General features: G+C 43.0%; 2 protein-coding genes across 5 annotated transcripts in view; one reads left to right on the top strand and one right to left on the bottom strand.

Annotated features, from left to right (window-relative positions):
• Positions 1-693: 693 nt before the first annotated feature.
• ZDHHC6 (zinc finger DHHC-type palmitoyltransferase 6) lies at positions 694-10927 on the bottom strand. The gene is made up of 11 exons (XM_053389205.1): positions 10774-10927; positions 7939-8417; positions 6904-6995; positions 6565-6724; positions 5712-5873; positions 4669-4722; positions 3397-3564; positions 3068-3109; positions 2468-2613; positions 2338-2378; positions 694-1733 (listed from the first exon to the last, which is right to left on the bottom strand). The coding sequence occupies exons 2-11, from the start codon at positions 8203-8205 to the stop codon at positions 1630-1632; spliced, it is 1236 nt and encodes a 411-aa protein (XP_053245180.1). The 5' UTR covers positions 8206-8417; positions 10774-10927; the 3' UTR covers positions 694-1629.
• Positions 10928-11233: 306 nt separating this feature from the next.
• The window catches only part of VTI1A (vesicle transport through interaction with t-SNAREs 1A), a 245212-nt gene continuing 240309 nt past the window's right edge, over positions 11234-16136 (top strand). Inside the window, exons 1-2 of one of the 4 annotated variants that reach the window (XM_053389208.1) lie at positions 11234-11550; positions 13862-13920. In XM_053389208.1, coding sequence (XP_053245183.1) covers positions 11457-11550; positions 13862-13920 — 153 coding nt within the window. In that variant the 5' untranslated portion in view covers positions 11234-11456. The remainder of the gene's footprint in view (positions 11551-13861; positions 13921-16136) is intronic. The other 3 variants (XM_053389206.1, XM_053389209.1, XM_053389207.1) reach the window with 3 other exon arrangements.

Here is a 16136-nt window from a genome sequence, read left to right as displayed (position 1 = left end):
TAATTTGCAGGGGGTTGCCATAAAATCCAACCTGCCATTAAAATTATTGAGGGGAGGGAGTTGAACCAATTTGGAGCAGGAACTGTTGGGAAATGAAACTAAGGAGCTGGTTTGGATGATAGATCTGGGGTGGTTTGAAAGAGAAGTGCCAAGTACTTCAGATGAGTGACAAAAGCCTGTAACTACAAGTTTGCACGTGCTAATTTATATTTACAGATGCAACTTTAGAATGTGAATATTACAGAAAAGTGCTGGGTGTTGTCTTCGAAGTCCTTAGTGGCTCTCAGAATTTGGCTGCTTGCATGGCCACCACCTACCATGGCCACAAAGAAAAAGTTTTAAGTGTGTTTTAAGTGCAATACACAATGTGACACTAGATGGCGATGGTGAGCCTTATGGAAAATTCAATGTATTTTTTAAAACTTTTTTTCCCAAAGGATTTTCAGAATGTTTTTTATATGTGTGTAGATACACCCATGTGAATCTGCTGGGACTTTACAACTTTCACTGGAGGTCCTCCTGTTTCTCCCACCATCTGATGTTAGAAGGGCCACTGAGAGCCTTTTCAGTTGTTGCACCCTGTTATTAGAATGCCCCCCCAAGAGAAGCGCCACTAGTATAAACTTTGTCTTTTTGACACCAGAGAATAGTTTAGTTGTCCAAACATTACAACATCTTATAAAAATGGCTGTCGTTGTTCAGTTGGCTTTTATTGGCGTTGCTGTTTCTCCATGCATTTTATTGCTTTGATTACCGTATTTTAACTGTAACCTGTCCTATGCTGAGGGGCAGCTAACAAATTTCGTGAAAAAAATTAACACCCGTGGCCTATGAGAAAGAAGTTCAGACAACCAGAGGATTTGGCATAGGAAAGAGAAGAAAAGGAGGTCCTGAGTTAAGACTACCTGCTTTAACATAGATGAACAAATGACCCATTGTTAATTCTCATCAACATACAACCTATTAAAGTCAATTTTCACATCATTCAGCCATCAGTGCAAACAGGAATAACTTAATGAAGGTACTACACATGCAATGTGGTATTGTGTCTTTAGGCTCACGACAAATATACAACTTTTTCCTCTTTACTACAAAAATTTACTGCAAAAATTCTCCAGCAATTTAGCAGTAAGCTCACCTGCCACTATGCACCATAGAATAATAATACATACATAATACATGTGTGTGTGATTCTGGGGGGGAAATGCACATGATTTCAAAATTTAAAATAATCCTAGATATCAAATCTTTTACCAGCATTGGCGTTCACTAAACCAAATGTTTTCCCCAGTTTCCAAGGTGGGGGTGAAAGGCCAGTGGAATGTAATATAAAACAAGATACTTTTAAGTGAGCAGTACTAAAATTAAATACAAAGGAAAACAGGTCAAATGTTCTGTCCTGCAAAGTTTTAATATCAAAAGGCATTAATGGAATGGCTTTCTCCATTTTATAAATGGCAAAAAGTACTTAAGATTATGGCACTAGGGGAGCCATCCTTGTGAGCATTCACACATATGAAAACACTTTGCTATAGATTTATGAACTGAACAATGTACAGAACATTTCAAGTAAAAGGACAGTGGTCCAAAAGGAACCTTTCAGTTTCCAAAAGCAAGGCAGGGAAAGGGTTATCTTGTTTTCTTCTCCTTGTCCGATGGCTGATCTGTTTCAGAATCATACAGGCATTTCTCTACGCACCTCCTTGGAAACCAACCTCTGATTCTGTTGCCGTCTAGCAGTGAGAGAAAACAGCAGAAATTAGCCATAAAACATAGCATTTGCCAGGCATCTTTACTTCCCTACCTCCCCAAATCATTGCAGAACAGGGGGAGCCAAATGGGGTACTCTCCAGGTGATGCTGGCTGTTCTCTAAATCACAGAGGTCCAGCAATCTCTAACCAAAATAACACACTTGTCAGTTTATGGACAAGCAGTTAATATTCTGCTGAAATCTAGCCTAGATATGGTAAGTGTCAGCAGATGGATGGTGAGCACATTGCTCTTGTTTGGGTCACTAGTAGATGCTGTGTCGATCTGATTCTCTTTTTCTGCAGGTTTTACATGCTGTTTGCAAGCTACTCTTAGGTTATCTTCGGAAGGCCTTGCCCTTAGAACTCGAGAACATGAAAGCCTCATGTTTAGACAAATGTTTAATTTTAAATTGTATCAGACCCCCACACCTATTACTCTGACCAGGGCCTGGTTCTGTTTCACACTTTTTGTGTTTGGAAGCATTGAAAAGTAATGAGTTTGGGAAATCAGTTTTGGATTCAATTGTAAGATTGAAATGAAACACTGTAGTTTAAAAAGTGTAAAGCACACAAATGCAAAATTACCATCAGTTGCCGAGTCAATTTTGTCTCCATACATCCAGTGTCTGAAAGAGAATGAATAAATAAATTGGTAAGACTGTGCACCCCAGGATTATCTTTCAATGGAACTTTGAATAACAAAGTGAGTACTAACTTCAAGCCTCTGGTGGCTAAAATCTGATCCCCTCTGCGAAGCGAAATTCTTGGTTCTTCAGTGCATGGAGTTGTGATGAATGTCCTCAAGCCTTTGGTAAGAGGGCAACAGGCACCACTGTAGTCTTCTATTGCTTGGTACCGCACCTGAAGGTTTTGTCAGATTCTGTTAAAAATGCATTTCTTGATGCTACTTGCTGACTACAAAGTGCCTTATCCATGCTGAAAATGAGACATGAGCTCAGACTTCTGTTTCCGACTGGTGTTGTTCCTACCAGGGACCCACAGGAGTAGTCAACTAAAAACAAGATTAATTGTGGGAGGCTTGGAGGGCACAAAAACTTTGGGGGGGCCTGGAAAGTCCATGAGTTAGTTACCCCTGCTATACACTATACACTTCTATACACTATGCACTTATGCTTTATTCTGTAAGGAGACTATCACATGCCTAGCAAAAATGCTTCCCCAAAATATCACTGAAAACTAACTTCAAAATCCCATTATCTTACATTTTAAAAAATAAATTATATTAATATATTAATCCAGCCCAGGCAGATTTCAGCGCAATATGCTAAAACACCAGCAGTGCAGACATACTTACACTTCTCACTCGCTTGTCTGCTTTTTGTTTCAGTTGCTCTATCTGCAAAAGAATACGTATAGGAGAATTAAGACTGGCCTAGTTCTGTGGTATTTTTGCTGGAATCATTAAATGGGTTGGAGATTGTTAACTTCCTGCTCTGAATGTATACTGAGGCATGTGGGGTTTTCTTTAGGGATTACATTTTTTATTTTTCTGTTGTTATTACTGTTACCTGCTTTGAGTGTCTTTGGGGAAATAGACAGATAGACAGGAGTAAATTTTCTCAGCTTTCAGTATAGTTAAGTTAATTTCATAGTGGGGGAAGGAGGTGAAGAATAGTAGCTTACAGTCAAACTGTACTGATGGCAGCCTTCCTTTGTGAGCCACTCCAAGCCATCACCCTCTGGGTTTCCAGACCATGTGAACACTTGCTTGAAGTTGTTCCACTTGCTTCCCAGGTCATACGGAAAAATAAAGGTCTCTCTTGTTTGGTAATATTGGATGCGGTCTTTGGCCTGCAAGTACAATGCGACAATAAAACCCTAAAGCGAGTTGTAGGCACAGCCTAGGGATTATATGTATTTTAATATATAAGAAGCAGGGGAGAGTGACCGGTGGCTCATTTGCCTCAGAAGAAATCATGCGCAACTCCCAAAGAAATGGACAGTGACCAGAAATAGAATTAAAAGGAGTGAGTACCCAGTGTACTTGTCAGGTGGAGGGGGGGTGGGAGAGAGAAACCCATAACTCAAAAGTACATGCCAGGACATTGATAGCCTTCCACATATTGTGAACTCTTACAGCCTCAAATATCATGCCAATGGTCAGGGATGATGTAAATTACAGACCAGTAACATGTGGTTTGCTACTCCTGTACTTGGGCAAAATGAACCTATGAGGGGTCAGAAGCATCACTACAATTTGCAGGGTCCTAAGGTAAGAGGCTGGCGGATTTAAGAACCAGAGGTAAGGAGCTATGATATATAAGTATCTAGGCAAATAAGCTTTTTAAGACTTTGTATTTTTAAGACCAAAAATAGATTATTATTATAGGTTGAGGTTCTTTATATAATGATGTAGAGATTAAATGTATCAACTTTTGTCCAGAGAGATGGCTGTGGAATTTTATGTGAAGTCTCAAAAATGTGCATTTTTAAAAGACGTAATAATAAGAAAATTTCCATTTCAAAACTGCTTCCATTTCAGTATCACACTAACTTCTGGTTTTACTAACTTGAGTTGCTTTTGTAAACTACAAATGTTTCGCATTTGTACATCTTGAACAAATATTATCTAATACAAGTAAGCAGTAAATTCTTTATATTATACTGACCTCTAGCGATACAGTCACAGTGAGTATTAAAAGACTATTTCCAGTTTCTGGAGCTGCTGCTCACTTTATTGTCTGGATACACAACACATATACAGTATTGCTTAAGTGTGGGAAACACTCATCAATTCAATGGAAGAAGTAGCCTTGTCTTTATGGATCTTTATGGAGGGAAGCATCTGCAAAGGCTTCCCTCCATTCAATGTAAAGGGGGGGGGGGTGTTTCTCAGCTGACCGAGCAGCTCTAATGCAAAATATATTTTTAAAATGCATCAGAACGAATCCCTACCTTTTCTTCAATCCATGATTCTATTGAAGTTTTGTTTCTTAAAATGACTTTCAACTGAAAAAGCAAAGGAGAGAGAGATTTATCCACAGAAGTGTATCAAACCAAAATCACTTAACAGGGTCTGCATACAGGACCCTACAGAGAAACGTTTTTGTGAATTATATTCCTTCATTTATGTGGGATATCTCTAGATCGCTCTTTCTTCAAAAAAGCTCAGAGCGATGTACATCAAAATAACACAAGGAATATAACAGTATGTATAATGTAACATTGCCATATATGTAGGTATTTGGGCGATAGTGATTTGCCATACCTACATTGCTTCTGAGGAGTAAACATTCTATTATCAGATTACAAAAACCAAATAAAAATATTGTCAGGTGACACCTGAAAGCCATCAATGAGGGAAACAGACAAACAAACAACTCGGGTGAGATTATTCCAGATGTGGGGCCTACCAAGTAAATCATGGTGGAACCACAAGTTGAGTCTTCCACCCCCTGCTTGATCTTAAGGATGAAATGTTTCATCATCAGAATAGTCAAAAATAAAAAGCAACTTTTGCTCAACCAGTTAAGACTACTCTCTGAATTGTTCACCTCTATAGCCATGGTTGGGAAGCTCTATCATATGGGTCTAACTAGGCCCAGGAGGGGTCTGAATCAGGGATGTGACTGTTTCCCCCAAACCACTCTGACCTGCCCAACACTTGTGGGGATTGTAAGGATGCGACTGGGATGGGCTGCACTACTTAGCTGCCCCTCTGGAATTCCCAAGTGCAATTGATGAAGCCTATCAGAGCCGATCAGCTGATGAGTGCTGACAGCGAGCTTGCTGAAGGAGTGCTGTCCGCCTTGATCAGCTGATTGGCAATGATGGCGCACCTTCAAAGGAGCTCATCTCAGCACCAAAAGATGACCCAGAAGACACAATGATTTGCAATATAACAAGGCTTAAAGAATTCCCCTCCCACATCATGGGTTGGTGTCCTACCAAAATCTCACATATTTTAGCCATTTTGTAAGAAAAACCATCAGACTCACCTGGATAACAAACAACATACCAACAGCTATAGTTGTTCCCAGTGCCAGCCCCAAAGCAAATAAAGATGCAGCAAATGCAGACAACCCAAATGGAATGATTGGGCGGGGGTCTCTTCTGGCGGCACTCATATCAATCTTGACAGAACTCCAGCCAAAGGATACCTATGAAAGGAAACCAAGAACGGCAATTCAGGCAAATTGCTGACTGAAGAAGCAAACAGCAGGAATCTTTCCTCTGCATGACAGTATTTTGGCAGTGCCTCAAAACTCACTGAGAAATTTTACTACACGCCTAAGCAGGTTGAGCGTCTCAGAAATTATGTCTTGCCTGAAGAACATATTTGGTGCGGTCCCCATTTAAAAAAAGATAACCCAAGCTTGAACAGATGGCACACACACTATTTTGTGCTAAGTACCAGTGGGGGACTCTGATCTCCCAAACTCAGAAATAACTTTTGAATGCATTGATTACATTACAAAGTCTCTCTCTTATTAATATTGCTTTGGTTTGCTCTCCTTTTCTACTCAAGCTTAATATCTTAATTGCTTCAAAACATTCTCAGTATTAAGCTGTGACTGTGAGATTATTTGCAGATAAGCAGAAAAGCCAACTTGTTGTCAGAAAAAAATAATAAAGAGGACACAGTCTAGACATGGGACAAAGCAAAAGTCACATGTTTACGAAGAGACAGCAGCAGTATTGGTGCCAGGATAGCATGCATTTGATCACACGACAAATGACACCTGTTATATCTGCAGATGTAAAACACGGTAGGGTTAAAGAGGGATGGAGCACCTATATTTCCAGATGTTAATTAACTCAATTCTGTAGATGTCAAGAGCTTTTTCTTACCCTGTTATAAAGCTGAGTGTACATGGTCATGACAAAAATGAAAGCAGCATGGATACATCCAAGAGGGGCTAGCAGAAGAAAGAGAGTGAAGGAGGCATGATTCTGAAACCCACAGCAGTTATTGATCCAGGGACAGTGATGGTCCATCTTCATCACACACCTAAGAAGCAAGCCAAGTTTAATAGTCCTGTTCAACAAACACACCACCAGCCAGTCCTTCCTACTCCCAATCACTAAAGCTTAATTAGTGGCCACTTCCAACCCCATTTTTAGCAGATCTGGGTATTATACGATTATTAACCGAGCACTTGAACAATATACAAACATAAGCAGTTGTACCTGTTACACTTTCGGCAGTGATGAGAGCGGGGAGCCTTGTAAGACTGGCATATTTTACAGTACTGTAGATACATGCAGTCCTGAGAGTTTTCCTCAAAAACAGAAAAAAGAAGGCAAATAAGGAGCAAGTCTCTAACATAGAGTCTATACTTTCTTTTGCTATTCTGTCTGGGTGTAGCTTCCTCTCTAATTGGGTTGAGCAGTCATGAGATGGCAATCTCAACCTTCACCCATAAAATCCCCCTGCACTACCAACTTCGAAGGAGAATTCAGTATATTATATTCATTTGCATAATTAAGCACCAATCACCACAAGTATTAACATTTCCAGAAATTTACAGAAGCTAAAACCGAAATTCCTAGGCCAGCAGTGGGAAACCTGTGGCCCTACAGATGTTGCTTGACTCCATCTCCCACCAGTCCTGGGCAGCATGACCAATCGTGGGTGAATGATGGGTACTGCAGTCCTGTAGGATCTGGAGAACCAAAGGTTCCCGTCTCTGTCCTAGGCCTTTGTCCTGTTGTTGTTTTTCCCAACATTTCCCTTCCTTTGCAGTCCTAGTAAGTAAATACACATTAAATTAGGCTGTACGTCCCGCGTTGGTCAACAGGACTTACTTACAAGGAAGCCACCAGAAACAGAACCTGTTTCTAAACCATCTTTTTCCAAGGAAAGAAGATTTTGAACGTTCCCCTTAGAAGAGAGTAATCTGACTGGCAGCTAATGCACAGTCAGTACACCTTGTCACCTGGAGGCATTTTTTACTCACCAGAGGCCACCAGGTGATCACTGAATTTGACTTCACGTATGTGGTGCTGATTTCATACTCAACAAACATTGCTCAAGATGGTGACTGAGTTATCGGTGAGTTTCCTATTGTGCTCTGCGAAAATTCAGCTCCCATCTTGACCCGATTCTACAGTTCATAAAACTAGGTCCAGAGATCCTGTTCTAGGCTAGGATCTGGTAGGTTTGGGAAGGAGGCTGTGATCACAAAAAAGTGATGGGTTAAAAAAGATATCTCATTTGCTTACTGGTTTCCATCCAAAGGGAACGTATCCAGGCCCAATAAACATGGCATTGAAGTAATTGTAGAGAATCATAACAGTCCAATTGATGAGCATGATGAAATTGATACTTCCTCCTGTTGTATCCAAAGGCCAGTACCACAGAACAGCATCGATCATAGCCATGGCAGAACATATTGCTATTACACTGAGAGCTATGATGGGGCCCCAGTGGCACAGTCGCTTCAGTTCATGGAGATTTTCAAACCTGATAACTGAACAAAGCATTCCCATTTTGCAACAACGTGAATTCCTATTTCAGGTGGTTCCTTTCAGGTATATGTTTCCACTTGTCATAAGTTTTCATCTCTATAGCAATGGTTACATGTCCAAATAGCAAGTGCAAAATAGCTGGAGTTAAGCCATTTGCAGTATCTGGTAGACTCATCAGGTGCAGAAGTTCTTCAGCATGAGTGTCTGAAGGAAAGTCTGCCTCTACCACACACCTAAACAGAGGGAGAAAAAGTAAACAATAGTAATAACAATACTTTCAAAGATTAATTATTTGGATTAGAAACAAAAACAGCTTGACAAATGTAGCGCTGCTTCTCACACAGGCCCAGTTCAGACATAACAATATCAGACCAATAACCCACAGTTTACTGGCTTGAAAATGAGCCATGTGTCCTTCAGACTTTGTCCTTGTGCCCTTCATTCCCTCTTCTGCTTATTGCCCAGCTCTCAGATTGTTAAAAAGCACCATTTAACATGAAATCTGATTCATCTATGGAATAAGAACAGTCACAAACTATGATACTTCTTTTGGGGGGGGGGCGGCGGCAAACCAAACCAGACAATAGCTCTCCTGTCTATTCTGACCCATCTGGTATACACAAAAACAGCTATTTATTTAAGGAAATGAGGCACAATTATTTCACTAAGCAGACAGAACAATCTTCCTGTTTTTGAGTTACTCATCTCAGCCTGTTCTTGAAAGCATAAGGAACTCATCTTGCTGTATCCTCAGTACTTCTTGGCAAGGATTCCAAGAAACGCGAGACTAGAATCATGTGTCCGATGGGGCTATCTTTCTTCAAAGGGATTTTGAGACTCTGGTAGTTTGTGATGTGATCGTGAGTTCAGCTTTTCAAAGAAAAGGAGACTTGGTAGCACATACCCCTTGAAGGTGCTTAAGCAGCTATTTGGATTTTAGCCACTGCTTCCGGTCCATTCAGCTAGTTATGTTTCCCTCTTGGTAATGTACAATGAAAGAATAAGGTGTCCATCAGGCACCTGTACATTTAAAGTGATTTTGCATTATAACAGATGAGAGCGAAACAGCAGAGGCAACATTCAGCCTGTCATTAAATATAATCAATGTATAGAACACACACTATTTCTTTTGCACAAGTTATATAATAAATAACCAAACTGCTTAACAGAGTGATTTATTTATTTGTGGCCTCTGCACACAAATTGTGAAAGTTAAACTTCTTTTAAGCCCCAATTGCCTACTGGCAAATATATTGTTGTATTTTGTTACAGGATATTGCTGACTTCCAGTCAGTTAACAGAAGAGACCAAGAAACTATCACAACTCTACATCAGTTACATCTGAATCACATAATCTACTTCAGGGAGTTACTCAACTTTAGGTGGAGCTTCCAGAACAGAGAGGGTGAGGTTTGCCCAGAGCAGGTAGTTCTTACAGTTTTTCCATAACAACATATTAACAGCTATGAGAAATTTGGGAAATACTTATTGTGGACCTTGTTGTGGGAAATGTCACCATAACTTGCTGCTACTATGTCTGCTCCCACATTCCGCTTGGCCTCAGGACTATCTACTTTGCCTTGGTCATTTTGTACAAGTATCGAATCCATTCTTAGAAGCCTGCAGAATTTTTGGCTTCCAAGAGTCAATTCACACTTGGCAGTACGAAAACACTAAAGGAGAAGCTACTTAGTTTCAGGCCAAGGGCCTGGAACACAAAATAAAAGGAAATGTGACAAAGCTGCCCCCATTCTAGCTTACTAGCACTGAACTGCACATCGAAAGAAAGAAGCCTGTAAAATGCTGGAGAGAAGGGGAAGGAGAAGGAGAATTTATTACTTAGACCTCACCCATCTGGCCGGGCCTCCCCAGCGACTCTGGGCGGCTCCCAACCGAATATTAAAAACACAATAAAACATCAAACATTGAAAACTTCCCTAAACAGGGCTGCCTTCAGATCAAACAATTTGATGGGAGGAGCACAAACATAAAACTTTCTGCAAATAATTAAAAAAAAGGAAATTCTACTTAAGAAGGCCACTGGATGGTTTCTTTAAGCTGTCAGAGGCTGGTTTTTTTTCAGGGCTTGTTGCCATGGCGTTGGTCTCTCCATGAGAACTCTCTAATAAAACCCAAATAACCGGCTAATAATTAAATGCATCCCTGAAATACGCGGCCAGAGAAAAGAGGGAGCAGGTCTTGCACCCGCTAACTAGGGCCTCTCGGCATTTCGGTCTCTTAGAGGCTGCGCAACAGGCAGCAGTTCCACAGGTGAAACGGCACCGCATCCTCTTGCGGAGGAAAAGCGCCACCTGTTGGGTGCCTGCCTGTCTGTCTGGCAGCAATCGAAGACCCAGAAAGAAAGAGGCGGAAACCTCATGGCCAGAGCAGGAGAGGAGGAAGGGGTCGAAAGGGAGCCAGGAGAGCGGGGCGAAGGCAGGTCGCGACGCAGCCGCTCCTCCGTCCCGCCCTCCTGCTCTCCCCAGGGGCTGAAAGGGATTCCTCTGGGATTCCTTGGCAGAAGAGAACGAGGAGGGTCGGGTGGCTCCGCGGCCGCCCTTTCCGCCCGGACAGAACAAGGCGCCTTACCCGCGCAGGGCGAGGGTCACTCCAGCCAGAGGCTCTGCCGCGTCCTCCCGAGACGGCGCCCGCCAGCCATGCCCCGCGCGCCGCCTCCGCTTGCTCGCTCCCTCGCTTGCTCCGCGCGGCCACTTCCCCGGGGCACCTTGGTAGGACCCGGACGCGTAACCCTCCGCTTCCGCCCTCACTCCGCCGCGCCCTCACCAACCTGGCAGGTGCGCTCGGAAATACGTCCCACAAGCAGCACACGTTTTCCGTGCCGTCGGGATCAACGGGATCCGAGGAGGCCACAGTTCTGTGGCGGGGAGCGAGCAAGTTGAGCTCTCTGCCCAGGCTCGGACTAACTTGCGAGTCCGATTCAGCCCGCCGCCTGATTTAAGAGGCTTCTGATTTTAGAAGCCGAGCAGCTTGCCTTGCCAGGAGAGGTTGGAAACGGGCGAAGGCGGTCAGGCGGAACCTTGCCTCGTGTCCGGCGGCTCCGCGGGGGAATGTTGTTGATGGAGCGCAACCCGGAAGTCTAGCGCTGACAGGAGCAGCGGCTGAAGCGAGTTTGGTTTCCTCGGCTGCCGGCGGTGGTGGAGAAGGAAGACGACGACGAGGAGGAAGAGGGTCCCGTCAACTCGCCTCTGTTCCTCAAAGGGCCGTTTCGCTTGGGCTTTTCCCCCTCCAGCCCAGACTTCTCCGCTGCCACGATGTCCTCCGACTTTGAGGGCTACGAGCAGGACTTCTCGGTTCTCACCGCGGAGATCACGAACCGCATCGGGAAGGTGCCCAAGTTGCTCGGAGGTGAGCGGTGGCGGCTGAGGAAGGTTCGCCTCCCGGCTGCGGCACCTCTTGGTCTCTCCTCCGCTGGCGACCCTGACTGCTCTCGGTGTGAGGCCAAAAGAAGAGCCCCGTGGGATCAGGCCGGTGGCCCCTTTTAGTCCAGCAGCCTGTTTCCTCCGTGTCTGTCTACGGGAAGCCCGCAAGCAGGACATCAGCAGAGTAGCTCCCATCTCTCGGAGGCTGGGTGGGTGGGCTACTCCAGAGTCCAGACAAGCTGCCCCACTCTTTCTGTTGGGTCCTATCAGTGCCGGATTTACGTATAAGATAAACAAGCTATAACTTAGGGCCCCACTCTCTTGGCCCTCCCCCCAAAATTCACTATCAATATACTTCTTAATTGTATTTCAGTTCAACGATTATTTTGATAAAATACATATTTTGTTATGTGCAAATGGCTTTTGATACCTATTAGGTCCATAAATTACAATATAGCATATATTCAACACAAAAAACAGCGACAATTTGTTGTTGACAAAGGACAGCTGGACATATAAAGGGTGCCATTACCTTCGGTAGCTTAGGGCCTTGTCAAACCTAAATCCAGCCCTGGTCCTAGTTATTGATCCATTTTGCTGCGTTTCGTCAGTGTACAGTCCTTAAAATCAAGTTCTTTCTCAGATTTGTAGCCAGTCCGGTTGTTGCTAGTTGAACGTACCATTACAGAAAACCGTATAAGGCCCTACGTACACCTGTTTTGAAGTAAGGCCTTCTGACTTACTCCCAAGTACGTGTGCAAAGAATTGCAGCCCAGGAGCCTATTCAAACAAGTGCCTACCTGGATAGGGTGGCTAGTGCCAAGTGGAGGCCAGCGTTCTTGCGCCAGCACAAGCCACTGAGTCAGCAGCCATCCTATCTAGGTCAGCCTATGCTACTTGATAGATGTTTCAGTGAAAGACCAAAGAATTAAGCCCAAATAGCTGAAGACAAGGTGTGGTGTGAGAGGGACATGTGAGTAATGAGGTGAGAATAGTGGTGTAGTGGATAAGGGAGCATTGGGACTGCAGTTCTGGGACTTTTCCCACAGGATATGTGATGGCATCCTCTGCCAGAGCAGCTTTTAGGTTTGATTGTGTTGTGACACATTAGCACGGGAGAAGTCATGCAATTTATTAAGCTCAGCATGATTGGAATCCTATACATGGTCTCCTGGGAGTAAGCTCCAGTGAACTTAGTGGTGCTGACTTCTGACTGCAAAGGCTTAACCAGAGCTTTGACAAAAGATCTTCAGCCAGCTGAAATGCAACCATTAGATTTTAATTAGAAATGCAGACCATCTTGCAGAGAGATATTACCATTTGCACTGCTAACATGAATTAGGAATGCTGTTGGTCAGTGTGTGAAAGAATAATAATAATAAATTATTTAATTTTTTAAAAATAAAGCAAAAAAACTAAATTAATTTAATTTGGTTTGATTTGATTTGTAATAATTTGGAAAATTAATAAAAATAATTTGAAAAAAATAAATAAGGCAAAAAGGCTCTGTTGCTTCAACCAGGTTTATCCCAGGAAGCTATGCCCAGGATTGCAGTCTGGCTGGTTGTATCAAATTAGGTATTATGCTATGTACTACTGCTCTTTGGTATGCATATAATAATGGGTCAATATATTTGGACTCTCCTTGGGACTACTATGATGAACTCATGTACTTCAAAATGTACCACAATGCTGCTGAATGAAAATAAACAAGGTTGGGTTAAAGTAGACTTTCCCAACCTCCACCAGGCCTGCTGGATCAGCCCAAAGGCTGATCTAGTCCAAAATCCCATTCCCCCATTGGCCAACCATATGCCTCTGAGAAGCCTGCAAGCAAGACCTGAGTGCAACATCACTCTCCTTACTTGTTAGATTACAAATTGCATCTTCCCTGCATATTGGCTTTGTATTCTGGAACTGATTGGAGTTGTAATCCAAAACATCTGGAAAGCACAAGAATTTGGGTGTGTGGATTAAAGGCTTAAAAAACCCCTACAGTTGTGTAGTAGGGCCAGACTCTCGCCTTACAAAATACTCCAAAGATATGATCATTAACTCAAAATCCATGGTTAATAATAGTACAGAGTCGCAGAAAATAAACACCACACCTTTCTCCAGGCACACACAAACAAAAACTTGAGTACCACAAACGTACCCGAAAGAGACACCCACCTTTCACACGAGTTAAGCTGCAAGAGTCTGTTGCTCTCTAAATGACAGAGAAAGATGAAATGAATATAGAAGCTCACATTAACAGAACTGTTTTCACTGGTGCTCCCCCCCCACTTTGCTTTCAGATGAGAAGAAGCAAATGGTTTCAAATGTGGAGAAGCAGCTGGAAGAAGCAAGAGAGTTGGTAAGTTCTCAGTTCTGCAGGAGTGCTGCCATATGAGAGTGGGAGCAGGGTACATTGGTGTGTAGAGGTCCTTGCTTTGGATATTCATTGCCTATTTCTCAGATAATGTCCATCTTTTATTAGAGGTGGGGAGTAGCTCATGGAATGTTTCAAATGTCAAGGTATGGGCAAGGAGATGAAAGACAAGAGAAGTAGCTGCAGAAGACCAAGAGGAGGCAAAATATCCAAGAAGCTTACTGGAAGAGGCAACAAGAAAATGAAAAGATCCTAAAATGAAAGAGTGTTGGAATATAGTTTTGGCAAACAGTTAATCTCATGCTGAGAGATGGGAGTGAACTCAAACTCTTTGTTGAGTTTGATGGCACCAGTGCACCAGGCTTTCTACTTTCTCAGCAGTTCACACACTGAGTCATACAGGTGAGCAGTACAGCACGATTGGCTGGTTGCATCTGCTGGAAAACTAGCACTGACTATACAGCAGAACTTTGTATCTAGGGAGAAGAGGAACAATATACCGTAGGCATAATGATACAGGGATTTCCCATTATCCTGTTCTTAATTTTGAGGGGTTTGGGTAAGCCTAGATTGTCCCACAAATCTGGGAAAGGACTACAAACCGTAAAAATTCCTCCAGAGGGTGACAAAAAAACCCAGGGATGGTGTTTAGCATTGTGCAGGCTGTGCTAGAACAAGCAACTTGTCTGGATCTCGTCGTAGCTTGGCTAGAATGAGGAGTGGTTAAGAGATAATTGTAGAGAGAAAGCAATGATGGGTAGGTGATCGGCTGTGGGTGCTCTTTTTGTGTGAACTGTGCATGTTTTATGCGTATTACAGTTGACAATGAACTACTGGCTCACAGATCTCTCCCTAGTCAAATCTGCTTCCTGGCATAGGCTTTGGAGCACACAGATCTAACTGGAAATCTGTGTGTCACTGACTTTACATCAAAACTCAGCAGCTATGTAAAAGCATCACTGTTCTTTTTTTTTTTTTTTTGGTACCTGCTGTTTGTGTTTCCATGTAATCAGGGGTCACACAATGTTTGTTTCTCTTGACATCCTTCATTGCCTTGTCACTGGCATCATACTGTGCCTCTATGCAGAATCCAGAACAATTCTCTGCTCTCCGTCCCAGCTCCAACTTTGAAGCTGGAGCAGGTGCTGGGTTTTCTAATTTAATTGCTTTACATTAGAAAAGGTAGGAGGTAGTGGTCACTGGTTTGGCTGCAGCCTTGAATCAGGGAGCAGAGCAGTGCGTATATATGCCTGCTGCATTGGTGAGGTCATGGGCGTAGTGAATAACTAAACATACTTAACTAACTGACCAGTTGCATTGGAGATAATTCAGTTCTGCCACCCCCTAACATAAAGCCTGCCAATAAATCCTGGCTATGCCCATGGTTGGGGTGCGCAGAGGCTAGTCAAGGGTCTCAGCTACACGGGTCAATGATAATGTTATAAGTGTGTTATAAAAATGTGACACCAGATGGTGCTGTAGAGCTGCAACCCAAAATCAATGGTAATTTGCATTGGGTTTTCATATTTTTTCTTAATATCTCTGTAGATCCAGCCTAGGAAGCTCCCCCATCCCAGCTTTTTGACTCCGGAGTGAGTGCTGGCAGCTTCCTTTACGGGGCAGCTTCTCTTTATGGGGCACGTGGCTGTGGAGTGGACAAACCATTGTCCTTCCCTTGCTGCACACCTCTGTAGCCCAAAGATTGGAATGAAGCCAGGGGCTTGTCACACTTGTCAAAGGGCATTGACATACTTGCTATGGTGAGCAAAAGGGAGGAAGCTTAAGAGTAACTGAAGGAGTGGGACCTGTGCCTGTATGTATCTGAATGGCCTTGTTTATACAAACATGTGCATGAAATGGTGGGTTCAGTTTGTGGGTGTGAAAGAGAATGAATCTCCTCACTTTCTTCCCATACCTTCAGTTTTGTAGGGCTACTTCAGTTGCTGGCAGAATGATGAATACAATAAAGTATAGCATCTGTTCCTTGGAGATGCTCAGGGAATGGGTTTGTGTGGTACTTGGGCTCTTGTAAATAACATCTTCTGGGTCAGATTAACTAATAACTTATGAAAGTATACTAGCCTCTGTATGGAGGTTGCTACACATCCACTTGGCAGCGTAATATATGTGAGCTGCTCATCTTGTGGAGAGTGACCACAAAAATGCCATGTATTCTCGCACAGCACCCATGCTACATGTTC

Source organism: Podarcis raffonei, chromosome 5 (assembly GCF_027172205.1).
Source record: "Podarcis raffonei isolate rPodRaf1 chromosome 5, rPodRaf1.pri, whole genome shotgun sequence".
NCBI lineage: Eukaryota > Metazoa > Chordata > Lepidosauria > Squamata > Lacertidae > Podarcis > Podarcis raffonei.
This window is presented reverse-complemented; position numbering and strand designations above follow the sequence as displayed.

Bases quoted from the DNA above. Each gene is read 5' to 3' on its own strand.
- ZDHHC6 (XM_053389205.1), bottom strand. From the start codon at position 8,205: ATGGGAATGCTTTGTTCAGTTATCAGGTTTGAAAATCTCCATGAACTG. The intron at 6,725-6,903 runs GTACAACTGCTT...CTTGCTTCTTAG, and splicing joins CACTGCCGAAAGTGTAACAG to GTGTGTGATGAAGATGGACC. The intron at 3,110-3,396 runs GTAAGCTACTAT...ATTCTTTTGCAG, and splicing joins GCCATCAGTACAGTTTGACT to ATAGAGCAACTGAAACAAAA.